The sequence below is a fragment of the Aspergillus alliaceus genome, assembly GCF_009176365.1.
Source record: "Aspergillus alliaceus strain CBS 536.65 unplaced genomic scaffold BDW43scaffold_25, whole genome shotgun sequence".
NCBI lineage: Eukaryota > Fungi > Ascomycota > Eurotiomycetes > Eurotiales > Aspergillaceae > Aspergillus > Aspergillus alliaceus.
In genome coordinates, this window is record NW_022474708.1 from 311,481 (window position 1) to 334,972 (window position 23,492).

General features: G+C 46.5%; 9 protein-coding genes across 9 annotated transcripts; 4 read left to right on the plus strand and 5 right to left on the minus strand.

The window, feature by feature from the left end:
- The first annotated feature begins 2,584 nt into the window (after positions 1 to 2,584).
- BDW43DRAFT_278045 (uncharacterized protein) lies at positions 2,585 to 3,560 on the plus strand. Its single transcript, XM_032042122.1, has 2 exons — positions 2,585 to 2,994; positions 3,048 to 3,560. The coding sequence occupies exons 1-2, from the start codon at positions 2,962 to 2,964 to the stop codon at positions 3,204 to 3,206; spliced, it is 192 nt and encodes a 63-aa protein (XP_031899782.1). The 5' UTR covers positions 2,585 to 2,961; the 3' UTR covers positions 3,207 to 3,560.
- Positions 3,561 to 3,815: 255 nt separating this feature from the next.
- On the minus strand, positions 3,816 to 4,646 carry BDW43DRAFT_278047 (uncharacterized protein). Its single transcript, XM_032042123.1, has one exon. It carries the CDS (start codon positions 4,635 to 4,637, stop codon positions 4,434 to 4,436), a length of 204 nt encoding a protein of 67 aa, XP_031899783.1. The 5' UTR covers positions 4,638 to 4,646; the 3' UTR covers positions 3,816 to 4,433.
- Positions 4,647 to 5,962: 1,316 nt separating this feature from the next.
- Positions 5,963 to 6,823, minus strand: BDW43DRAFT_300700 (uncharacterized protein; the record flags this gene model as incomplete). The annotated part of the gene is made up of 2 exons (XM_032044943.1): positions 5,963 to 6,670; positions 6,707 to 6,823. The coding sequence occupies 2 exons, from the start codon at positions 6,821 to 6,823 to the stop codon at positions 5,963 to 5,965; spliced, it is 825 nt and encodes a 274-aa protein (XP_031899784.1).
- A 1,391-nt stretch (positions 6,824 to 8,214) lies between these two features.
- BDW43DRAFT_99248 (uncharacterized protein) lies at positions 8,215 to 8,909 on the plus strand. The gene has a single exon (XM_032050820.1). It carries the CDS (start codon positions 8,439 to 8,441, stop codon positions 8,823 to 8,825), a length of 387 nt encoding a protein of 128 aa, XP_031899785.1. The 5' UTR covers positions 8,215 to 8,438; the 3' UTR covers positions 8,826 to 8,909.
- Positions 8,910 to 9,404: 495 nt separating this feature from the next.
- Positions 9,405 to 10,928, minus strand: BDW43DRAFT_99252 (ER lumen protein-retaining receptor). The gene is made up of 3 exons (XM_032050821.1): positions 10,668 to 10,928; positions 10,319 to 10,605; positions 9,405 to 10,247 (listed from the first exon to the last, which is right to left on the minus strand). Exons 1-3 carry the CDS (start codon positions 10,768 to 10,770, stop codon positions 9,621 to 9,623), a joined length of 1,017 nt encoding a protein of 338 aa, XP_031899786.1. The 5' UTR covers positions 10,771 to 10,928; the 3' UTR covers positions 9,405 to 9,620.
- Positions 10,929 to 13,238: 2,310 nt separating this feature from the next.
- BDW43DRAFT_278072 (SANT/Myb-like DNA-binding domain-containing protein) lies at positions 13,239 to 15,363 on the plus strand. Its single transcript, XM_032042124.1, has 8 exons — positions 13,239 to 13,261; positions 13,330 to 13,577; positions 13,791 to 13,839; positions 14,098 to 14,470; positions 14,529 to 14,576; positions 14,638 to 14,670; positions 14,727 to 14,810; positions 14,860 to 15,363. The coding sequence occupies exons 3-8, from the start codon at positions 13,835 to 13,837 to the stop codon at positions 14,899 to 14,901; spliced, it is 585 nt and encodes a 194-aa protein (XP_031899787.1). The 5' UTR covers positions 13,239 to 13,261; positions 13,330 to 13,577; positions 13,791 to 13,834; the 3' UTR covers positions 14,902 to 15,363.
- Positions 15,364 to 16,145: 782 nt separating this feature from the next.
- Positions 16,146 to 18,014, plus strand: BDW43DRAFT_300703 (purine-cytosine permease family protein; the record flags this gene model as incomplete). Its single annotated transcript, XM_032044944.1, has 6 exons — positions 16,146 to 16,601; positions 16,656 to 16,809; positions 16,863 to 16,935; positions 16,986 to 17,099; positions 17,162 to 17,867; positions 17,931 to 18,014. The coding sequence occupies 6 exons, from the start codon at positions 16,146 to 16,148 to the stop codon at positions 18,012 to 18,014; spliced, it is 1,587 nt and encodes a 528-aa protein (XP_031899788.1).
- Positions 18,015 to 19,007: 993 nt separating this feature from the next.
- On the minus strand, positions 19,008 to 20,206 carry cox5b (cytochrome c oxidase subunit IV; the record flags this gene model as incomplete). Its single annotated transcript, XM_032044945.1, has 6 exons — positions 19,008 to 19,096; positions 19,160 to 19,250; positions 19,322 to 19,422; positions 19,551 to 19,709; positions 19,903 to 19,956; positions 20,116 to 20,206. The coding sequence occupies 6 exons, from the start codon at positions 20,204 to 20,206 to the stop codon at positions 19,008 to 19,010; spliced, it is 585 nt and encodes a 194-aa protein (XP_031899789.1).
- A 383-nt stretch (positions 20,207 to 20,589) lies between these two features.
- BDW43DRAFT_99556 (SANT/Myb-like DNA-binding domain-containing protein) lies at positions 20,590 to 22,350 on the minus strand. Its single transcript, XM_032050822.1, has 3 exons — positions 22,345 to 22,350; positions 20,966 to 22,131; positions 20,590 to 20,910 (listed from the first exon to the last, which is right to left on the minus strand). The coding sequence occupies exons 2-3, from the start codon at positions 21,833 to 21,835 to the stop codon at positions 20,788 to 20,790; spliced, it is 993 nt and encodes a 330-aa protein (XP_031899790.1). The 5' UTR covers positions 21,836 to 22,131; positions 22,345 to 22,350; the 3' UTR covers positions 20,590 to 20,787.
- Positions 22,351 to 23,492: the final 1,142 nt, after the last annotated feature.

Consider the following 23,492-nt stretch of genomic DNA (forward strand, 5'->3'; position numbering starts at 1 on the left):
TTTGGCTGTAGCTTTACCACCTCTGCTTATTTCTTTCTTTAAGCAACGCGATCCTATGCAATATGGAAAACTCTTTCGCCTACCGATTCTTGGCTCACCCTCTTACAACTCCCCTATTAGCCTTATCGCTTATTTGTCTGTTTAGCAGGTGTGGGAATTAAATGCAGACCGATAAGTAGTTGAGGATATTCTCACATTACGATAGATATTTACAGCTGTTGGTTGACGCTAACGGCTTTGCACTAATTGGATTTGCCTCACCGAAGTAACTGGTTCCTTTGAACTGTGCGCGGAGTCAAGGTACTTGGATATGATTGATTATAGACTGTCGCAAGACAATTGGCCGCAAATCTCATGTCTTTGACAAGCTGGGGCACCACCAGGGAGCAACATTTCTTGTCTCCACCAAGATACCAACGCGTAGTGATTCATTCATTAGAGAATCATACCTTCAGGAAATCCTTGTTCTTCGCGTGGATATTGATCTACTGAGATATCACCCTCCCCTTCTCCTCACCTTAGCTCTTTAATCTTCCACATCCATAATCTCCCCACCAGAGTTCCATATCACATCGATAGCACAACAACAAACATGTCACCAGTATAAAACCCACGTATGCCACCTTTTTCCCCCTCCAGAAAGGGACCATTCTGCTTGCCTTCCAACCAACCCTGGAACATAGACACAAAGATCTCCGACTCTTTAATACCATCGGTGAGATCGTACCCCCCTCCTCCATCTTGAGCCTCAGTTCTACCAACAGTTTCGTAAAGATCGCTGTCCGTGTTCTTACAACATACTCTCTGCCCCTCTTGTCCAGCGCATCTTCTGCTCTTGGGAGGAGAAAAATCACATGCTTTGGGTTCTGCTGGCTTGAGGATCTTGCTTGCTGCTAAAAGCGAGGGTGTAATTTGCCTCACTGAAGGGGACGAGCGGCGGCAGGGGAGGGGTGGATCTTGTTCAGGTGAAATGCGATGGAGAGGGTGTCCATCATGGTCCCGGGCGGGCAGGAATTCAGGAGGGCAGGATTCGTATGGGAAATAAAAGGAGAGACGCTGGAGGAGAGGTGCGATGTCAGGGTATGAGACGAAGTTTTGCGTGTAAGGTATGTCTATGGTATCGTGAAGCTAAGAGAATAACTACCTGGTTACCCAACGCCAAGCCAATATCAGAATGTTGTATATAATGACCTAAGGATGCCATCCAAGATGTTTTGAAATGGCTCAGTAGAAAATAAAATACATGTCGATCATGACTAATCGCATCGAACCATTGACGGTGACGCTTATAACATCATGGATATTTATCCTGAAGCTGTTCGAGGCTCAATCTCATTACCGCCTCGATTACCACACTTAGCCAATATCGGAAGAAGCAGCTCAAAGCCCCCCCAAAACTGAATATTCGAAGCTAAAAGTCGCGGCTAATTGGATACAATGGCTGGGAGGGATGTAATTGTATGGTAAATAACTAGCAGTCTAGTCCTCCATCTGCTCCTTGACCTCAACTGGCTCCTACCTCAAACAACATAAATTCCAGTGGACAGGTATCTTGTACTAACTGTGTCGCAAGGCTTTTGACCGACTTTTTAGACTGACCAGATCACTTCCCGACTGTTCGCGTAGTATCCCGCAACATGGCAGGTTTCGTTTGTGCAGGTGACACAAGCCAATCCTCACGTAGGAAGCATCCTCCAACCGTCATGCCTCAACACCGATTTATGGCGCGAATTACTGTCTCTCGTGGCGCAAAGACGAGGCGAGGTTTCTACTTGGCTTTTCTCTCTTAGACCTTTTCTGAGGTGGTCCGGCTACTCTTGGACTGTTCATTGGCCGTGCGTAAGGGGACTGGGAAGTGTTATACGCTACGTCTGGTTATTGATAACTGGTGCTACGGTCAATTGGGGACCAAAGAGGAGATGCGCCAGTTCGCTATGGCTGTCTTAGGTTGCGCAGCCCCATCTGCTGATGACGAAAGACGTTGGGCGTTGCAACGTTGTCTGATACCACGTTTCGATCATACGTGGAACTTGACGAGTAGAGGAGCGGGTTTTCAGATACCGAAAGAAAAATTTCAATTTCTCAGGGGCAATGTATACTGAGTTATGTCGGATGAAAGAAGTTGAGAAGGTGTACAGGTGTGGCATAGAGCATACTTGTGGATCCAATCATATATGATACTTGGTGTCAAGAATAACCTCGGCTCGATTTATAGGGTGCAAGGTCGAATTGACGAAACAGGACAAATATGCCAGCTAGCTCTGAAAGGGGCCCAATTACAAAGATACTCCCATCGCCACGAACAACCTCGGATTGCTATATACTGATCTATATCGGATGGAGAGAGCCTAGCAAATGTTCGAAAGAGCCTTCAAAGACATGTAAAAGGTTTTAGGGCCAACCCGTACATGTACTGTACAACTGTTAACAACCTCGGTATACGTTACGCAACACAGGGCCTAATGCATAAAGTAGAACGTATGTACCGTCGAGCACTGAAAGGGCATGGGGAGGCCTAGGGACCAGATCATATATCAGCTTTAAGACACTCTCCAAGATATTGAACTTTATAAGATACAAGGCTGGATGCAATATCCTGAGCAGAGATATCAACGAACGCTCGAAGGGTATAAATACTTAGAGACTAGATAAAATCCTTACTATATACACGGCCAACAACTTCCAGGTACTGTAAAAGACCTGAGCCGGATTGAGGAAGCCCGGAAAATGTATGAATGAGCTCTCGAAGGGAAGGAGGAGGCATGGGGATTGGACCACATATCCACCCTGGATATTATTAACAATCTCGGCACACTCCTTTCACGAGAGGGCTGGACGAAAGATGCTGAGCAGCAGTATCTGGCAAAGCGACCAAAGGATATAAGGGCACGGGGGCAAGGTGACTCTTCCACTGTGGACGCCGCTTACAGCCTTGGATTACTGCATCTCAGGCTAGGTTGCATGAAGGATGCTGAGCTGATGTATCAGCGAGCTCTTAAAGAGGATTAGAGGGCGTGGAACCCAAGTGTATCAGCCAAAGCACTTACCATATGCTATTAATAAGTTACTGGTTGACCGCCTGTCTCTCGTCATGCCTATTCTGGTATGAACATCCGACTGAGGTCACAGCTTCAACTACGGCATCTGATATAAGACCGTATGTCAAGATTGAAGCATGGCCCCTCGTCGTGAGGTCGAGACCGTGACAGAGCATAACGGAGCGCAAAATTGCCTGGGCAATTGCAAACCAACACTCTCTCTACTCTTCATTTCCTTGATGAACTGAGGTCACCGTGCAAGCCCGACAAAGAAGCCGCCAGCACGGTGTCTCACTCGCGAACTTTAAGAACGCTGATATAACCTCGCCAAGGCACAAGCTGGCGGTCCCAATTCCGCCTCCAGATTTCAAAGAACCGCTCTCTCTGACACCAATCGGGACCCAGCCATTCTCCAAAAGATCAAGAGAATCTTAAATAGCGTAAGCTTTAGGCAACATCTATCGTTACGCCAAGAGAGTAAATGTAAAATGGTCCCATCGCGTGCGGGTAAGTCGGCATTTGACAGCTGTCATTCATGTTCCTGGAAGTTTTAATTTTAACCATTTGTTTTGTTTTCCCCCAATTTATCAATAAGAGACCGATCCAATGGCCCGTGTACTGCTGCGGCATGAAGATCACTCCCAGCACACTAAACCATTTTCGTCCCTAGTATGATTGAGTGGCTGCATAAGTCCGGAGTAAAATCGTAAGCTCGCAGTATATACCTAGGACTAGGTTATGCGCCGAGCTCTGATCTGTCACGAGTTACTTTTTTTTTTTTTCCCTCTTCTCCTTCCCTTCTGGATGTTTCCAACTTATTTTATTTTATTTTATTTTTAATTTGACCCTCTGCCTTCTGAGACATACATGTACGATTAGGCAGGGGAATAAAAATCAAACCTGACAAAGAAAATAGGAAAGACATAATACAACTTGGAACGTAAACTATACTCGAAATGAGAAAATCATCCCACCCCCAAGGCTGACAAAAAACATATCCAATTGAACTGACTGGCACCGGTGTCTCCGAGATCTCCCATGTCTATTTTCGGGAAGTGTTTATGTAACTTTAGGACATGCATCTGGGCTGATATAGACGACCTCCTTCATTGGACAATTTCGCGTCTCAACTTTTTCCACCTTTATGTACATATGCACAGGACTGAGAGCATAAAGCAACCACAACCACTTATGCTATCGGAACATGCATAGTAGCGGGTTAAGCATAACCTAAACTTGTTAGTAGATAGCCGTATTTTCCGCAGTCGGCACGTCCAATAAACCAAACCCTAGGATTACTGAAGTAGATCCAGTGATCAGGCTGCAAGGCACCTTTCCGGCGAGTCAGGTCTGAGACATGCATCGAGATTAAATGCAGAGTTCAGCCGCAACGAGTCAGACACCCTTTACAGAGTACCCATGGAATAAATAAGAAATAAAAGTGAAATCGAAATTGAACATAAAAGATTTAACCACCTCGTACAACAAACCCCAACCACCTTCCCCCCCGCAACACAAACACACACACACACACACACACACACCATCCACATATCTATAGTATACAAAGTATAGTATATACATACAGTAAGTATGCATGCAAGCGCACCACGTCATACCACGAATGGAACTGACAAATACTTTCCCCTTTTCTTTTTCCCTATTCAAATTATACTTTCTGGAAATCTATCCGCCTAGGTCTGTCGAAAGGATTCTCGTCCGGCGGCTCCTTCCTCGACCGGCAGCAGTGAACTTGTCTTTGTTCTTGGAACGGCGGCTAGTGTTGGGAAAAGGTTAAAAGAAAGAGAGGAAGGGCTTGGACACTGAAGATCGTTTAAGCAAGGTGATACTACTCCAGGGCTAATTTTAATTTCAATCTTGGTTCCCTTGTTTATTTTTTAATTAATTAATAATAATAATTATTATTATTATTATTATTATTATTATTCTTGTTTCTTAAAGTTTAAACGGTTGAGCTGGGGGGTGAATCCTTTTTATCTCTCTCTTTTCTTTGTCTTGTTCTTCGTTCGTTCTCATGCATGGTTGTTGAACAGACCATGTGGACGAAAGTTTTTTTTGAAAATTTAGCGTATGTCTTTTTTATTTTATTTTACTTTACCTTTGATTTTTTTTTAATTTATTTTAAGTTGTGCCTCTAGGGATCTGATTTACATTTTTGGTAGATAGGTCTTCTTTGTTGTGGTTGTACTTTTCTTTGAATAATCTACTGGGGTATGCAGCATGGTTTTTTCTTTCTCGACCTTTAAAACATATATTTGGAAAAAAGTTGGTGCTTTTCATTTGCTGACTCGGTCAGGGTATATCTCCAATATCTGAGACAAAATATGGGCTAAGCAGATAAGAAAAACGGTAAAAACAAACGCTAGCTGGTCATGCAATAAACGTGATATCAAAACTCCATCCTTGCAAGTATACCCACGCAGATCAGGAATAGTTCGAATCTAAAAGAAAGGGGGGTGTAACGGCTGAAGAGAAAGAAGAACTGAACAATAATAGGTAGAAGAAAGAAAAGAGAAAAGAAAGAGAGAAGAAAAAAACTAGGCTGTCGTAACACGGGCAATCCATCGAGGGCCTTTCATCATAGCTCGTCTTCGGGTTTGTTGAGAGCCTGGTAGTCGTGGTAGCGAAGTGTCACTTCGTTCTCGAAGCGAATCTAGATACTGTAGCTGTGCTTCGCATTGTTGTGCCGTGTAAGGCTTGGTTGACCCTAACTCGCGCATCTAAATACCGTAGTTATTAGCAGATAGATCATCAAGGCCACTCGCTGTCTTCGTGGGAGGCCTCACCTTTCGTGCTATTAAGTTATATTTTTCACTTTCCCAATAATCTTTAGCTCTTATGAGCAGACGAACCTAGACCGCCTGTTCATTAGCAGCCGCAAAAGATAGGAAGGTAGCTTTTTTTTAATTTTTGATGTACGTACTCACATCGCTCTCATCCCACCGAGCCAGGCGCTCCTTGCGCCTGCGCAGCATCCGCATCTGTAAGCGAGCCTCTGATGCGTCCTTGTTGAACTTTTCTCGAAACATCTCCCGGATGTGTTTCCATGCCAGGTTCTGTTCGCGAAGCTGTTCGACAAATGCATCTTCTTCTTCTGCTTGCGGGTCTCGCCGCCCTCGGCCTGGAGCCCGAGGACGCTGGTGTGAATGAGGATCAACTTGTTCCCGCCGGCGTTCCTGCTCCAATCGCTGGAGCCCTTCTGGATGAGGTAGAATGCTAACGGGCCCTTCACGCGCTGCTACGGTTGGTTTAGGACTTCGCCGAGGCCGCTTGACCGGAGGTGGTGGAGGTGATAGGGTGGCACCACTAAAGGCATAATCTGGGTCTGGGACAGTGGCTAGACTAGCAGTAACAGTTCGAGGGAAATCACTTGGGAAGGGTGCGGTGATACCCAGCCCATGTGGAGGGACAGATTCGGCCATGCCATATACATATTCTTGCGAGTGATGACTGAGAACGGGACTGGGTCGGGCATGTGCAAAGGAGCTGTCGGGAAGGCTGATGGGTGTTAAGATGGCCGTAGGGGGGAAAGCTGCCGTGGAACTGTAAGGGTGATGAACGCCTCCATACGGGGACTGTGGAGCGCCAGGGCGAGTCAGTATGTGACGTCTCTGAGTGGCTATCATGCTCATACATACAGCGTCTACCCCAGGCCACTGAGAATGAATCGTTTCATAGTAGTTGTTCATCCCCTCTTCCGGATGAGGGCCGCCCTGTTCATATGGCATTGGGCCGGTATACTCGCCGGGTGTCCGAGGAAACATTGGAACGAGCCGACAGGAGGGACCAATAGTGTATGGCGACGGAAGGACCAAACGTTTGATGAGACAATGACCGAGAAGGTAAAACAACAACGGCGGCAAGGAAATGAAGATGGACGTATTTATTGGGGTCCAAGTCGATGGTATATAAGCAGTAGCTCCTTTGGGTAAAAGAGCCAATGAAAGCTAGCTTCCTTCACAAGCCAAGTCAACAACTGGGGAGAGACTTGGTGCATTAAATAGATAAAAAGAAATGAAGTATTAACCTCAATGGTATGCAGGTTCATATCACAACCCTTAGTAGAGAACAACGAGGGGAGGCGGACTGCCTTGCGAGGCAGGCTAGAATTCCGAACCCCGAATCCTTTTTTTTTTTTCGTTTTTGTCTTTTGATTGTTTCCTGTTCACAGGTCTAGGGAGCTCCGAAAGAAGTGTAGATACCGCCGACCACGCTGTGCCGTACAAGTTCGCTCTTAACCAGAGGTGTAAAGTTGACGACGAGCCTGCATTTAAGCGCCAACTTATCCCGATAGAAGACATTGGCTTCCTAGAAAAGCCATCGCTCATCCTTTGACATGACATGGGGAAGAGAAATCCAGCCCCCAAACTTTCGGGGGCGCAGACTTTGCATTTCAAAGGCCCACATGGCTGTTCGATGGCAAGGCAGCACCTGCGATCGTAGTCCCAGTGCTCTGGATCTCCAGGGGTGGAAACTGTGGGTTGGACATCATAGCAAAGGAATGGGATCGGTGCTTAGTACGGCCCGCCGTATCCTAGGCATTTAAAATGACGGTCGAAGTGGAAAAATTAGCGCTGAATCTGACATGAAAATTTTATTATATTCAAGTCAAAAAAAAATAGAAAAAATTAAAATTAGATTCGAATAAATTAAAATAAAATCATGTTTAAAGTTCAATTGAAAGGAATGGTCATTAAAGACAAAAGAAGAAGAAGAAGAAGAATTTTTATCATTATCGTTATATAAAATAAACAAATAAATACTTGAACGCCAGAATTCTCGAACCCAAAATACAGGCGAAACGCCCTTCTAGTATGTCTTCTAGCCTGGAACCTATTACTACTACTGCTACCACCTACTACTACTTACGCACAAGTGAGTGGAGAGGCCTAAAAGGACCGGAGAGGTTGATAGATAAGCTACTAGTGTAGCCCCAATAATCAACTAGGATTCCTTAGGCATGTTCGGGACGAATGGATGGATCAAAAGAGCACTCCAGATCTACTACTACTAGAAGATACCTCTCCCCTCTAAAGAGACGCCGAATACTACGGAGTAAAGACTCCATCTGCACTTAAACCCATCGACAAGAGCGGTGGAATGGCATGGGATGCATGCTACGGGAGAGAACCAGAGCGGGTCATTAAGCGCTTCTCTGTCGCTGCGGCTGTAAATCCCCAGTGGATTAGGGATGAACTAGCCAAAAATTAGCGGGATTGACAAGACTGGGGATATTGCTGCTCTGACCACCATGACTGACCTCAACTCTTTCAACAGTTGAGTCTAGCAAAGTTTAGTTCATTCAGACTCCAGACATAAGTTAGTAATCCTCAAGAATCCTGCCGGTAGTCTGCATCCAAATGATCCAACCAGAACCACATGTTCCCGACAATATCAACTGGTTACGCGCCAGATAAGATGAGGGTGGTTCCGAGATTGGCTTTGAGCCCTCCATTTTTTTTCCAGACCGTCAGCGGTGGATCTCTCGGAATAGCACAAGCGCTTAAACAGATCAATCACGGGGATTTATTATTATTACTTTTTGTTCTAGTAAAAGGAATTTCGAAAAAGAAGGAAAAAGATCATGAAGGATTACCGCATTACCCCTCTCCTCTTCTCCTTGTGGCCCCCAAAGCACCGCAGATTGGGTTGAGGCTGATGTTTTTTTTTTTACATGTTCTGTTCAAAGCCCTTCTTCTCTCCTCCCACTGCGTTCGAACATCAAGTCAACAAAAACTGAAATCACCATGGGTGACAGGCACGTGATGTCACAGGATTGGGGCTAAAAATGCAAAAGGATTTGAAATTAACATCAGCCCATAGCACTAAGTCAAAGTAGTAAGAAACTTCATTACTAGTAGGTGGAAGTTGAACCCTTTTCCTCGGTACTTGCTTACCAGACAATAGTATGGGTCAGGGATTTGCGAACCTATTTCCCACAAAGCCGGCTTCCGAATGCTGATCAGGCATTATTGCCCTCAGTTTGGCCCCTTCCTTTGTTTCCCATACATGGGTGCAGTCTCAACGGTCTCTCGATATGGGGGCCCCGTGGCTATGAAAAGGCGCAGCCATGGCTCAGAGCAACCCTTTGAAACAGCGGACCCTCTTTCCCACGTTCTCATTCATTAATGCTTCTTTCAATATCCCATCCTAAGGTGACTCTGATTTCATTGGCATTCTTTCATTATTATAGTCGTCTTTTTTTGTAATTTACTCTTTTTTAGTTTTGTTTTACCTTTGCCAACTCCACCCTCCCGCCTTTTCCCCCTCCAGCCCATGCAGATTATTATCAAAATTTATCAAATCAGGGTCTGCAAAGCCCTGGCAGGGCTGATTTCACTCCAAAAATAGTATATCATTCCGTATCACTACAATTTCACGATGATTACCACTCCATCACAATTACTTCAAAAAATATTCAAAGCCAATTTACCTACTACAGGATAAAAAAAATTTTCCAGATTAGATGACGCGAACCCCCAAACCCAATCCTGAATCCAAACACACATGTCAACCTTAGTTCTTTCTATAAGAAAAACCTCTCCATCACTGATGAACAACTCAATTACGGTTGTCTGCCACATCAGGCGAACGCTTATGCTGCGCTTGTTGGCTCGCATGCTCGTCCCAAGTGTCCTCTTCGTCCTCCAGGAACCCCTCCAGCCGATCGTCGCCCTCATTAGTGTTATTAGATTTGGGTCGACGACTCTCACTCAATGTGTCATCGGCTGAGATCGAAATCCCTCTGGCTCCCCAACGGTTATTTCTCGGCTGTTCACCTTCGGCCTCATGTCCATCTTCCGCTCCTTCATTATGGAGGTGCTGTTCTTCATCGACGCTTTGTCGCTGTCTGAAGGTCAGCACTTTGTTCACCAGCCAGCTGTTCCGGAAATCCTCGGAGTCCACAACGCCGCCATTGCGAAGCTTCACGCGCTGCCGCGTATAGTAGACCCACGCGAAGTCAATGTAGAATGCGGTCTGAACGACACCAAAGATATCCGCAATCGGATCCCAGTGGTGTTCCCCGAAACCTCGCAACAGCCAGTTGAGAATGTAGAATGCTCGGTAAGAGCCCAACGTAAGTAGGTAGTAGGAGTCGATGACGGTGGGAACGGTGGTCTGTCGTAGGAGTAGTAGCTGGGGTAGCACACAAACGGATTCCAGGACGATTGAGAACGCCCACCATATCTATAGGGTGAAGATCATCGGTTTATTAGCGTGGACCTCAAGCGAATAATGTCTCTTGGTTCTCTACCCACCTCAGTGAACCAATGGTAGGGCCAGGGGTGATTGAAGATTCGTGTCAAAATGGGTGCCAAAACTAAAGATGCTGCGACGGAACCCAAAGCCAGCTTCCACGCCCGCTCCCTTTCCCGTGTCCGAGGGAACATCTTCATCATCAAGAAGATGATATAACCAGAAGAGAGGATGTAGAAGAACTTGAAAAACACGAGATAGAAGCTCCTCCACCCATCCAATCGGAATAAATCAAGATAGCGAGTGACGAAAACCATCGCATAAAGCACTTGCGTAAGAAGCGAAACGCCTGGCATACAAAAGCAGTAAGTGAGTATGATGCTGACCAAGGACTGTCGGTGGCGTACAGACCTTCAGCGCTCTTATTGCGGTGGATGGCCCATATCAAGATACATTTCGAAGATATGTGGGCAGTATCACCCAATATGCGAAAGATGTTGAACGTCAAACCCATCGTCGTGGGAACCTCAGCCCAGCCAGCACAATATCTCTCAAGTAATTAGTCTGTTGGTAGGGGGCGAACTTTCACAGCACCGCCCAAGCGATAGCCATCAAGGAGAACACAGTACTGCTAAAGGACCTGCTGCCTAAGTGCAGCGTAGCTACCTTCCCGAAGCTATCAAGAAACTCGCAAGCTTCAGGTAACAGTGGTACAAGCGCCGCTCGTAAACGCGAATTGGAATGTGTGACCGCGACAAGAACTCGAAGAGATGACAATGTGGTCAGGGTAAAGCGTGCCAGCAGGGAGAAGGAGACCAAAGAAAGGGCGGTCAACGCTTGGTTAACTCGGAGAGATTTTGTCCTACAGGTGTGCCATTTATCTCGGTATCTCCAGAGGTACGGGAGCTCATCAGCACGGGATCCACCCGAATCCGGGGCCGCGTGTCATTATAGTCACGTGAGGTGACCTTATCAGTATCGGTGTTGACGTCAATCGGCCCTTTGGTTGCATTTTGTGTACATACAATACGTTAGTTATAGTACTGTATGTATGTATGTATATACATTCTTTGATTGAGAGCGGTAGTCAAATTCGAAGTGTCTGTGGAGTTGAAGCATATTGAAGGTCTTAAATGATAAATAAGCAAAATAGTGTCAGGCATATATGCGTAAACCAAGACGCTTATTGCTCTTCTTATGGTCCATGCATGTCAAGAAAAACAAAGTAGCAACTTCGTCTCCAGTCGGCGCTAACGTTGAAGCAAGGACTGTTCTAACACCGGGCAACAGGCGGTGTCTAAGTTAGATCTGATAAGCGATCCGATATGTTACCTGTAGGAGGTTGTGTGCTTGTGATCTGCACGTTGACTCATGACAAAATCAGTCGGTTGCAGAAAATCATATATCTGCAAGGCAAGTAAGGGCAAATTTCTCTTGGGAAAGGAATTGGAAAATATGTTCCACTCATTGTCAGTGACCAAAGCAGCCGGCCTAGTGGTTGTACTAGTGTGGGCCTGTCCTTGTATATATACCATAGACAGTGTCTCCGTCTGACAAGCTACATACCCTCTAGCCATAGACCAAGATTATTCAAATAACTGAGCTGGGTCGAGGCCAAAGAAAGATCACGCGCCCTTTCTGCCCTACTTCCCATCTTTGTGTCTTTATATAGACGAGGTATGCACGAACCCGATTGTGACTATATGTATACCATAATTGCGATTGAAGTGAAATCCAGTATGTAGCAACTGTCCAGGCCTCCTTTTTGTTTATTTGCTCTGCTTTTTGAGAGGACTAGGAAGACCAAGATCAACCCCAAGTAAAAATAAGAAATAAAAATAATAGGATCTTGCATCATGAACCGATCCAACGGTGTGGATGTTATGTTGACATACAGGTACCAAATTAACTTGTACTCAACTAAAATACGGATGAGAGCTTACCCCACTTCTCATTAGTAGTTAATTTCGAGTACAGGACAATGGAGAAGGTTGGAAAAAACTCAAACTAATAAACCTGCTTCACAGCATGAGCAATACCCATTTTATTTTATTTTCTTTTCTTTTTTCCCTTTTCCTTACTCTTCTGCTTGCCAAGTACGATGGATTAATATCATGGTGGCGTCCAATGCGCGCTGGATAGAAACCCCTCACAACAGGAGATGTCAGACTGCTTGGCCCCAACCGGACACTGCAGCATTGTCAGGTTAGCCCGGAAAGGAAGACCAGGATTGGAAGCTCTATGGATGGACACAGGTTTGCCTAGCCTGATACCCATAGATATTATCTTTGGGCGTCTTACACCGTTGGTTTGATATTCGTCATGATATAGTGTTTGACATGGAGAACTTAGGTGGCTGATGGTTTGAGTTGAGTCACGAAGTCTCAACCATAGGATAGCAGTAGCTGGATGGTTACAGTGAACTCGATACTACAGGAATTGCGTGGACTGAAGTGCTTTCGATTTCTTATTGTCTTGTAGTCGTAACATGCTGGGGTTGTAGTACATACGCCGTTTCTGGAGACCCGACAACTTAGATTGAAGAAAACCGTTAAAGTAGGACCCCATCACGAACTCCATTGTATTATCTCTGTTTATTAGGATAATATTATCCGGGATTAAGTGCAGACCGTACTTTTAAAGACGGAGAGGAAGGAGAAGTGTAAAAAAAAGGACCAAAATAAAAATTAAAAAAGGGAAAAAGCAAGCAAAAACTCGGAGATGTCGGGATTGGTGCCTCTTCTTTTTAGTGCAAAATTTATTTAATTTGCTTTCCCCTCAGCTGTATCTGTACATGAATCTTACTGTACAAGTAAAGTATTCTCCTCTCCATCTTCACTTTACCCTCTCCATTCTCTCTTCCTTTCTCATACTCACTCTTGTGTATCATCTCTTCCCTATTCCATGTAACTTCAGCTCTTTGTTTCCTTCTATTTGATTTGACCCCGATTACTTGAGGGAAAAATAAAAGAAACGAGTCTTTCCTTAGCCATGAACTCTGACCAGTAAGTAAGCCTATTCTCTTTTTCTCCGCTCTGCTTCTGACGGGATCATCTTATCGTCGTTCTTCCAGTACTCCTCCACCGTACTATTTCCAGCCTCTGTATTCCCATACTGCTACTCCTCCACCTCTAGCTCTTACTACTATGCAAGAACGGACTTCTGTTGATTGTGCCTAAACCTGTTTATATTTTTGGTCTCTCCCATCCTTAAATTTCCCTAGAGACTTCCTAAACCCTGAGTCTGACTTGATATCTATTCCTTACCCGATACATCCTACATCTATACCGTACCAGCATCAACCTCACCGAGCATTCATATGCACGTAATCTCCTCAAACCTTTTCACATTCCTTTCCCGCGTGTGCGTGCGCGCGCGTTTGACTTCCTGCAGCACTACTGCCACGCCGTGGGATGCGCCCGTGTCATCGTCATTGCTTTTTGGTGTAACCAGGAGCTCCCTCCCAGGACTTGACAGGCCAATCTACACGACCTGTTCTTAAGTAGCAGATTGCTAAAGCATGTGCATTTACAGATGAATCCACGCAGCGTGATTGGGAATACCGCCCATCGTCCACCATGTCGTAAGTTCCTCCTCGTCCTCCCCCGGGGAGAGGCTTTGGCGGTGCGCCGCAACAAAGCCCTGCCTTACTCTGCCCATATATATAGACCTCGTGTCATGTGCCTTTTTTACTTTTTCCGTTCTTCGGCCCATCACATGTGACTTGCAGAGTGAAGATCGATTGATATTGTTGTGTTATTACTGTTTCATCTGAGGTCGAGTTCACGGCCCTCAGCCATTCACCAACACTGTTTCATCTTCGTCCTAAACTCTTGACTAGATCCCCTCCAACCTCCAAGCGAGTCAAGGCATCTCCTTCGACCAACGCGCCATCTCACCTGTTAGCTCAACAGCAGCAAATCAATCCATTTCAAAGAGTGCCTTCACTCGAGGGCATTCCTATGCCCCAATCTCAGCTTTCTCCATCAAATCCTAAAAAGCGCCGTGCTTCTCCTCAGGTAGGCACTGCGGCGACCATGACGGCATCCGGTACCGCCGTCACAGCGGGTGAGGTCGCGCTTGAACACGGGGCCGGTGCGCCAGAAGCCCCCCCGAAAAAAAAGGGAAGGACCAATACTCCTTGGACTGCGGAGGAAGAGCAGCGACTAAAGACGATGCGCGACGCTGGCCGCAGCTGGAGTGAAATTGCCAAAGTACGCCACGGTCGAGTCCCTTAGTACCCCTGCACGTGTTACTGACTCGAAGTGATAGACATTTCCTACTCGAACCGAGGGGAGTGTTAAAAAGCACTGGTACAAGGTAGTGTTTCAGCCAGTACCCTGTACAGTATGATGGCCCAATGCCTAACATCTCCGATTAGGATATGCACTATGCCGAGTTCGACGAAGATGAGGTGGGTCATGTCTTCAAGTGGGTTTCTTCTATCGAACTGCTTCTGACAGCAAGTAGTCCACAGCACTCCGCGAGGCGATCAAGGAATACGAGGCGAGCAAGTGGAAAGTCATTGGACAAAGGGTTGGGAAACCAGCAAAGGTGGGCCTCCGAGATTGTCAAACGAGGCCGATTTCTGACAGGAATATAGGCGTGTGAACAGTATGCGAAAGAGCACTTTAAGGACCTCTAGACATTCGACGGAACTTGACGACGACATGATGAACTATGCATAAGATGTATGAACCATTGGTTCGTGTTGCCTTAGGATCTGTTTTCGCACCACAGCACTCCAACGGGTTTCTTATATTTTATTTTTTCACCTTTATATTTTTCACTCCAATCTCTTTTTTCTGGGCAACAATTTGCACAATACTTGACGAAGGGCTCGGAGTTGATCTTGTTGTCCCTTGACTTCTTTCTACTCTCTTCTTCATTTTCACTTGAAATACCCCCACTTGTCGTTTCCAGCTCAGCTCTCTTTTTTTTTTTTTTCCCTTTTAAGGCTCATGATAGGCCTCTCTACCAATTCGAAGAACCTGCGTCGTATCGAGTCCATTAAATGCCAAAACGCAAATAGACCGACCCGTAAAGGGCTTTCTGCTGTCTTCTCTACTAGGTCGTAGATATTACGGACATGTACACGGCAATGAAACATACCTTGAGGATCAGGAAGACTTACTACGTAGAGAATAAGTTGAAGATACCGTGCGTGGGTCAGCGTCCGATACATTACTCTGGTACCATTGGTAGATTCCGCATTCGGGGCGGAGAATCGAACCACTTTTTCCCCCGCGCGGCAAGTGGAAATCTTTTAAATAGTACTCCCTCTTAGCCACATCTTTCCTTTTTTTTTTTGTCGGGCATAGAAGAGTCATTCCAAAGCTTTGGTGAGCTTTCGTCATTTCACAACGAGCTTTGTCTTCCGACTGTATACTTCACAGGTGAAACCCATTCCATCTCTTGAGGAAAAGATATCCGGCAATACACTTGAGAACTCGGTTGGCTAACCTAGTCTTCGTCGTAGTTACAATAATCCAATCAATTCCAGTCGTGGAAAAAGAATTGTCACGAGTACTCCTCTCCCGTCTTCTCGCAGGATGTCTATATGCAAGGGATGGCTATCATGAAGACGAGTAGCGTGGTTTTGTCTGTCGATCAAGGTATCTAGGTAATACGCCTGCATGAAGACCGGTGTTCGGCAACGGTGTCACACATAGATCTAATGCATTATACCCGTCCATGACTCGTGAATTCCTTGGCTCGCCGTTGTCGGTTCCTGGTCACCTGGACGTGAGCATAGATGATGTGGCGACAGTTGCCGTTCTGAGAATATACGGTTGAACTTGATCTGGATAATTCCAGCGAAAGGACACATGCGCGCTTCTTTAAAACCCCATAATTTAGACTGATAAATACTGACTGAATATTAATAGTATGTCCTCGGAAACCCACCTGTCCGCCTTAGGGGCAAGCTCCGAAAAGCAACCTTCGAAATATCCGACTACGGATCACCCGTCCCAGGTTCTAGAGTATGATGGAGACGGCGGCGATGCGGCGGCCGGCCCCTACTTATCGCCACGAATTGCTGCTTATGTTAAGAAATTCGAAAACCAACTGACCGAATATAATTTGGAAGCCCGTGGTATAGAGCGGGTGCAGCAGCATGAACGGATGAAGAAATTGACCTGGGCCTCGTACCTGCAAGCGTTTTTGCTCTGGGTCTCGATCAATTTAGCCGCCAACAACATTACCTTAGGAATGCTAGGGCCTATTGTATATAAGTTAAGCTTCTTGGACTCGGCTCTTTGTGCGGTTCTGGGTGCTTTAGTTGGAGCAGTAGTTGCCTCATGGATGGCTACCTGGGGGCCAGTCTCTGGCGTCCGGACTATGGTGGGCTTTTCAAGGCTTAAATCGATTGTCTGGCTGTGTACTGACCAGACATAGGCATTCGGACGTTACTCAATGGGCTGGTGGCCTAGCAAAATTGTTGTCATCTTGAACTTGGTACAAATGCTCGGGTATTCCCTAATTGATTGCGTAGTCTGCGGGCAAATCTTGTCTGCGGTGTCACCAAATGGGAATATGTCGGTAGCTGTGGGTAGGTTGCCATGGTATTTGGGACTTTTATATCTGGTGCTGATCAGGTGGCAGGCATTGTGATAATCGCAGTCAGTTGTTGGGTGGTAGCCACGTTCGGTTACCATGTCTTCCATTACTACGAACGGTGGGTGTGAATGTCCTCATGAAGTTGAATCAGATGCTGATTGCATCAAGCTTTGCGTTCCTGCCCCAGGTCATTGTAGTTTCCATACTCTACGCCGTATCGTCGGCAAAGTTTGATCTGTCCACGCCGTCATCTGGAGATCCTCGCACGCTCGCCGGAAATCGGTACAGTTAAATAACTCCAGCCACTTTTTGTAGCTCCTGCTAATACGCTCCTATAATCACAGGCTGTCATTCTTTTCGATCTGTCTCAGTGCTGCTATCACCTACGCTCCGTTAGCTGCCGACTTTTTCGTCTATTACCCTGAAAGAACCTCCAGGGTAGCCCTCTTCTCACTCTCATTGATTGGACTCATTATATCGTTCACCATGGCTTTCGTTGTTGGCATCGGACTCGCATCCGGCGTCTCAAGTCATCCAGAGTACGGTGCGGCGTACACCAGGGGTGCAGGGGCACTTATCGTTGAAGGGTTTGGGCCTCTTCGCGGTTTCGGCAAGTTCTGTTCCGTGGTTGTTGCGCTGGGACTCATCGCAAATACTATCCCACCGACCTATTCCGCCGGTGTTGATTTCCAGGTTCTCGGACGGTACGCAGAGAAGGTCCCGAGAGCCATTTGGAATACAATAGGTGTTATAATCTACGCCGTCTGCGCTCTAGTCGGTCGCAGCAACCTTTCCGATATCTTCACTAATTTCCTTGCCCTTATGGGCTACTGGGTTGCTATCTGGATCGCTATCATTCTTGAAGAACGGTTCATCTTCCGATTTAGGAGTGGATATAATTGGGATGCTTGGAACGATCCCTCGAAGTTACCAGTGGGTGTCGCTGCATTCATTGCCTTTGTAATCGGTTGGGTTGGTGCAATCCTCTGCATGGCCCAATACTGGTATATCGGTCCTCTCTCTGGGTTAGTGGGCGAAAATGGTGCAGACGTAAGTAATCCCCTGCTTTCGCAGCCCCGTGGTGTCAAACGAACAATTACTTAACTCTGACAGATGGGGAACTACGTCGGATTCACCTGGGCTCTCCTCGTATACCCGCCTTTGCGGTATATCGAGCTTCGTATGCTAGGCCGGTAACCATACACTAAATATCCGAAGCATACCTACAAGCCAACCGACTGCCTTCGATTCATGCCTCCTTTTCATGAGGCATGAATTGACTCTGCTATTGATCGATATTGTCCATCCCCCCTTTTCGGGAAAAAGAGAAACAAGAAAAAGTTTATAATCTCAACTAATCTCGCTGGGAATGACATACTCAACTTCATGTTATTGTTCAAAACTACATACAACCATCCCACCACAAACGATCCCCAAAATGCGGTTGTAATAATTCCAGAGAATTGTATACATAGTATTCTATATATAAATGTGATTGATATATTTTCATATATCGGAGATCCAATCCTTCAGTTATATTCCATGATCCTTGTCAATACCCCCGACATTAAAAACGTTACTAATTAAAAACCAAATCCGCAGGATCGTCATCTTCCAGCCGCTCATCGATGTTAGTAAGCGGGATTTGCGATTAACTAGAGGCATTTGATCTGGGAAGGATGACTGCCACGTGATAGTGCTCTCAATACGTAAATTTCCCGGAATTCCGCATCATGCCACCCGCAGATAACGAGTCATGTCATCCCTCGCTTTGTTTCATACCTAACCAGGTTATCCTGGACAATAATGCTCAGAAAGTATTATTTTGACAGAACAACCCATAATCAATTAGACAACAAACACTCCTTCCAACTCAACTATTCTACAAGAGACAATGCCGGATTCAACAAAGATACAGCCACAGAAGACGGGAACGGGTTGAGAAAGACATCCAAAAAGACGAAGGAGGGGGAGTAAGAAGATAAAGGGGAGCTAGTAAGGGCCGAAAGAATCAAAGGAAGAGCTGGAATAACGGTCTCTCTTTGTTGCATTGTTCGTAACTTTTTTTGTCGGTCCCTAGGCTCTTTAAGCTGGTTCTTTCTTCCCCCTCTTGTCTGTTATGGTCTTGCTTTCCTCCATTCTTCTCTCCCAAAGGCGAAAAGATGACTGCGCTATTATTGTATCAGATATTTACCGGTACCAGTACTCAGGCTTGACGTAGTCGGCGAAAGTCTTGGGCTCCTCGGGAGCAGGGTGGCCGTGACCGTGGCCGTGGTCGTCTAGGGAGAAAGAGTTAAGCTATACAGAATCGAAGTAGTATCTCCAGACGGTAGGAAACTTACGAGCATGGGGATCCTCCTCGGGTCCGATGTAGTTCAGCTTGACGACGTTGCCGCACTCGCCGCAGCGCTCGATAGGGCGCTCACGAGACACCTAGAGTAATTTAATTAGCATTCGTTCCGCGCGAACATGCCGTTCGATGGCAATGCAAGGACTAGACTTACAGTCAGCCAGTTGACGACGTGGGAGTCGGCGGGGTAGCCAGTGCAACCAGCGTACTGCTCGTCACCGGCACCGTTGACGATGATGGGGTTCTCAAGAGTTCCTATATAGTCACCGAATATCAGTCATGACTCAATTGCGTCGAATAAGACCGCGGTGGTTCGGTCGAGATTCGCTCGTCATGTAGACAACCGGACGAAAGAAAATTCATAAGGATATCGGGGGGCGTACCCTTCCGGGAGGCATCAAGAGGCCTCATGTCAAAGATGTCAATACCCTGCATCTTTCCGACGAGTTCAAGACGCTCGAGACCAGTGGCCTGCTCGATGTCCGAAGGAACGGAACCGGGCTTGGCACCGGGGGGAACGAGATCCTCCTCGGTCTTGATCTCTGTTGTGGAGAAGAACCGGTCAGCATCATTTGTAGACGTGTAGAGGGTGAAGTAAGACGTCGAAGACAACAAGGATCTGCGACGGAGGGTTGCTTCAATGGTATAATCCGTTGCTACAAGAGCATACGGATGTGGAAGACGGCTGTGTACGGGAGAGTGATGATCGTATGACAACACATCCGGACTACCAACCTTCGAAAGAAAGGATCTTGCCCTCCTTCTCAACGCCATATTTTGCCTTGTTAGCTGCAAACCAAATGTTAATGTTAGCCAATGCGCTTATATAATCATGTTGACCGAGAGAAAGTCACAATTCCATGACCCAATTGAGGCACAGGGAGGGTGGTGACTGCGACGGAGGCTCTCAAGAGGCGGTCTTAGGAATTTGACATTGGGCTCACGTACAGCGGATGACGGAGGAGGAGAAGGGGCGGGCAGCGATGGCCCGGACGGGAGTGCGCCGCGCAAGGGCGAAGGCTGTGCGTTGAAGGAACATTGTCCTGGTGAATTGATGTGATAACGGCGGAGGAGAGAGGTGAGGACGGTTTGGAACTGAGGGAGTTTGGAGGTCTGAGGTGAGTTTGAAGCCGCTTCGGCCCGTGGTCGGGCGAATAGTCAGCAGTGCAGGTTGATTGGTTGCGGAGCTGCTACGGATGTCTGGATAGACTACTTGCGCGCCCATTGCCAGATCTCGAGGCCTGATAGGGCTTAGGGTTCGGGCGGCTACATCATGCGATGTGCATAGAGGTGGAAGAACCAATATCTTTCTCTCTCACGCAAATAGTTCCCCTCTATTGCTAGAAAAGGGACAAAAGCCACACTATATGACACCAGAAAAAAAAAATAGAATGAATTACTATCCAAATTTGGCATCGTTAATGGATATGATACATACATTATCCTCTACCTTGCACCGATCTGTCCGGTATAGACCTAAACCATGGCCATCAAATTCCCATTACAGCCTACAAAGAAAAAAATAAACAAAGGGGTAATGAACAAGACGTAATAAAAGAGATATTAGAAGAGCGTACGCCGGCGCTAATGGACCATATTCTCTCGTAACCAGCAGGGAGCTCATTCAAGCTGAGAAGCCCGTTCTCGACAAGCTGCTGGTGTAAAGCCGTTGCCGACTTTCCCCGCAATAATACGCCAACGGTCATTCTCATACTCTTGAATTGCACGCTGCAGCCGCTGGACCTATCCACACAGTTAGAATGCGAATGTAAGACTGGAATGAGTTGGAGGTTCGAACCATTTCATCGCTCCATGCCACGTCTTTAGCCTTCAACTTGGTGCAGTATCGAACTTGCAATGTTCCACTTGTTCTACCCGGGAAGAAATCGGCGATTTGTTTCCATGTTAAGTTTTTGTTCTCTTTCAGTTCTACTAGCAACGCGTCCTCTTCTGGAGTAAACTTGAGCTTGGGTCCCCGAGGCCTAGGTGCTGGTTCAGGCATCCCAGGCTGTCCCACGACGCTTGGCGGCCCAGAGGGGAACGGAGATGACTCCACATTCATACCATGGCGCTGGGAGTCGCGCAGCGATGCGTGTGGGGGCAGCCGATGGTGGTGATGATGTTGAGGGAGGGCCACGGAATCCTGTGGTCCAAGGTCGTGGCTTTGCATCTGATGATGCTGCGTCGAGTCTCCATGAACCGAGAAGAGCATCTCAGGTGAGTGGTGTGTTGGCTCAGTCGATGATTCTGAAGGTAGGATGGATAACTGTGGCCTGATCGGATGATTTGCGTCATCACCTTCTCCCTCAGTTTCGGAATGGTGCCGCTTCTTACCACGCTGTATGGACGGGATTTCGAAGTTGTTCGGCGTATATTGTACTGGAAGCTGTCGTGAAAGCATCTGGGCCGGGGTGAGGACAACTGGTTGGGAGATACCATGGACTGTTGATTGGTGGTTCGCGGCTGGGAGAACGGTCGCGCTTGCATGATGGTGCTCAAATACCGTGCTGCGCGAACTTCCTTGCGGGAAGGAATGATCTTTTGGATGCTGAAGTTGTGGCTGATGTGTTTGGTAAACAAGCGTACTTGTATGTTCCTCGGGCTTGCAGCTGGCATGATGAGCGTAATCAACATAGTCACGGTATGGATCCGCCAGCGTCGCAGACATACATCAGCGCTGCTAGAGCATAAAAGCCCTGGCAGGCTACCTAACCACGTTTATAAAAGAGGAGAGAGAAAAAGTACTTCTAAGCGGGACGTGGAGGTGTCCACGCAGATAGATGACACTTCGTCGAGGGAGTGACAGTTCTTCCGATATTTGGATGCGAGCAGTGGGCTGATTCCTGAGGCGGGGGACCAAATGACTGCCTCTCTCCCCCCGTGTACTATCCAAGTGACCTTGATCAAAAGAACCCAATACTCATACTTTTCCTAACCACTAGCCAAGTCCAAAAAGACCCAAAACTGTTCCAAAGTCAGAGACACAACCGGTCTAGAATTTGCGGATGGAATCGGGCTAAGGACCACTGTAATGAGGGAGATGGGAATGGTAGGAGCTCAGAGGCATTGAGCGATTGTCAAGTTCATCTAAAGGACGGGGAAAGAGATGAACATGACCCGTACGGTCGCCTTGAACCGTAGCTGGGTAAAAAAGGATGGAATAGATTGCGCGCTCACCAGGTATTCTCGAACTAGACCGCTTCCAAGCTGTTTATCGTTATTCACCAGGCGCAGGAAAAGGAAAGGCGACTTTGCCAGATCTCAGTAGTCAAGGATTTTAGGTACTTTTTGTCCCAAAAGAAAGATGATCAGCAATCTGGATTCTCCAAACGGGTCACAACCCGTGGGCCCCCGTCGCTTGATAGTGCAGGACGTCAGGAAAAGGAATTGAGGAATAACGAATGTCACGACAAAGGTGCTTTTTTACCTCCCTCGACGTGCACCGGAGTCTTAGATGATAGTTTGACCGGGGATATATAATGTCAGTCAACCCTCGATGGACGGTAGAGGAAAGGTTCTGGAAGATAATAAAAAAGAAGAGTAGGTGGTATTTCGGATTTCAGCGAGACAGCCGAAGTATACGTCCGGAAGGAGCAAGATGCAGCTTGGTGGATAAAAAAATAAAATAAAAATACAAAAGGTCAATTTCTTTTTCTTTTCTTTTTCTTTTAAGGATAAACAAGATAAATAAGACGAAACAAAAAAAAAGAAAATTGGAAAAGAAAAGAAAGAAAAGAAAAATCCAACCCAAACCAAAAAACGCATTAAATCTAAACGAGAACAATAATAAAAATCATAATAATAATAAGACTAATAGGAAAAAAATAGCCAAATCAATTCACCTATTTGACGGACCTGCGTTCCAGTCAAGCTTAGCCTGCAGAGAAGACCCAGAAGGGACAACGGTCATCGACGCCAACACGGCGAGTTTACTAGATCACCGGTTGCGACTCACCGAGCCGTCTAGCAACGTGCCAAGGCATGACCGAGTCGTGGAGAAAGGAAAGATAGGGCACCTAGAAATGGCCGGGATGAAACACTAAGCTAACAAAGAGTCTCACACTGCGTATTATAAACCTGCACTCTTGGATCCCATTCCAAGAAGATGATCAATAAAAGCGGGGAGATCCCAAGGCCAGTCCTTACGTAGACCTAAAGAACGAGTTAAAGTTAACTGGCAGTTTACCTATACGGAAATGGTCAAGAGTGGATTGAGGCACAGGTATCGGGTTAAGGGAATCATGCCGGCCGCCAAAGCCCGTCAGTGTGCTGCAACTAGCTCAGGAAATCGACAACTTCCCACCCCCTGTCAGGATTCAGGACCA

Excerpts from the sequence above, each read along its gene's own strand:
- BDW43DRAFT_278045 (XM_032042122.1), top strand. The coding sequence starts at position 2,962 with ATGAAGGATGCTGAGCTGATGTATCAGCGAGCT. Across the intron at positions 2,995-3,047 it reads AGCTGATGTATCAGCGAGCT|CATATGCTATTAATAAGTTA; the intron begins CTTAAAGAGGAT and ends CAAAGCACTTAC.
- BDW43DRAFT_278047 (XM_032042123.1), bottom strand. The coding sequence starts at position 4,637 with ATGCATACTTACTGTATGTATATACTATACTTTGTATACTATAGATAT.
- BDW43DRAFT_99248 (XM_032050820.1), top strand. The coding sequence starts at position 8,439 with ATGTTCCCGACAATATCAACTGGTTACGCGCCAGATAAGATGAGGGTG.
- BDW43DRAFT_99252 (XM_032050821.1), bottom strand. The coding sequence starts at position 10,770 with ATGGGTTTGACGTTCAACATCTTTCGCATATTGGGTGATACTGCCCAC. Across the intron at positions 10,606-10,667 it reads CCGCAATAAGAGCGCTGAAG|GCGTTTCGCTTCTTACGCAA; the intron begins GTCTGTACGCCA and ends TTTGTATGCCAG. Across the intron at positions 10,248-10,318 it reads CCTACCATTGGTTCACTGAG|ATATGGTGGGCGTTCTCAAT; the intron begins GTGGGTAGAGAA and ends TTCACCCTATAG.
- BDW43DRAFT_278072 (XM_032042124.1), top strand. Across the intron at positions 14,577-14,637 it reads TTAAAAAGCACTGGTACAAG|GATATGCACTATGCCGAGTT; the intron begins GTAGTGTTTCAG and ends ATCTCCGATTAG. Across the intron at positions 14,671-14,726 it reads CCGAGTTCGACGAAGATGAG|TCCACAGCACTCCGCGAGGC; the intron begins GTGGGTCATGTC and ends GACAGCAAGTAG.
- BDW43DRAFT_99556 (XM_032050822.1), bottom strand. The coding sequence starts at position 21,835 with ATGTCTGCGACGCTGGCGGATCCATACCGTGACTATGTTGATTACGCT. Across the intron at positions 20,911-20,965 it reads TGGCATGGAGCGATGAAATG|GTCCAGCGGCTGCAGCGTGC; the intron begins GTTCGAACCTCC and ends CTGTGTGGATAG.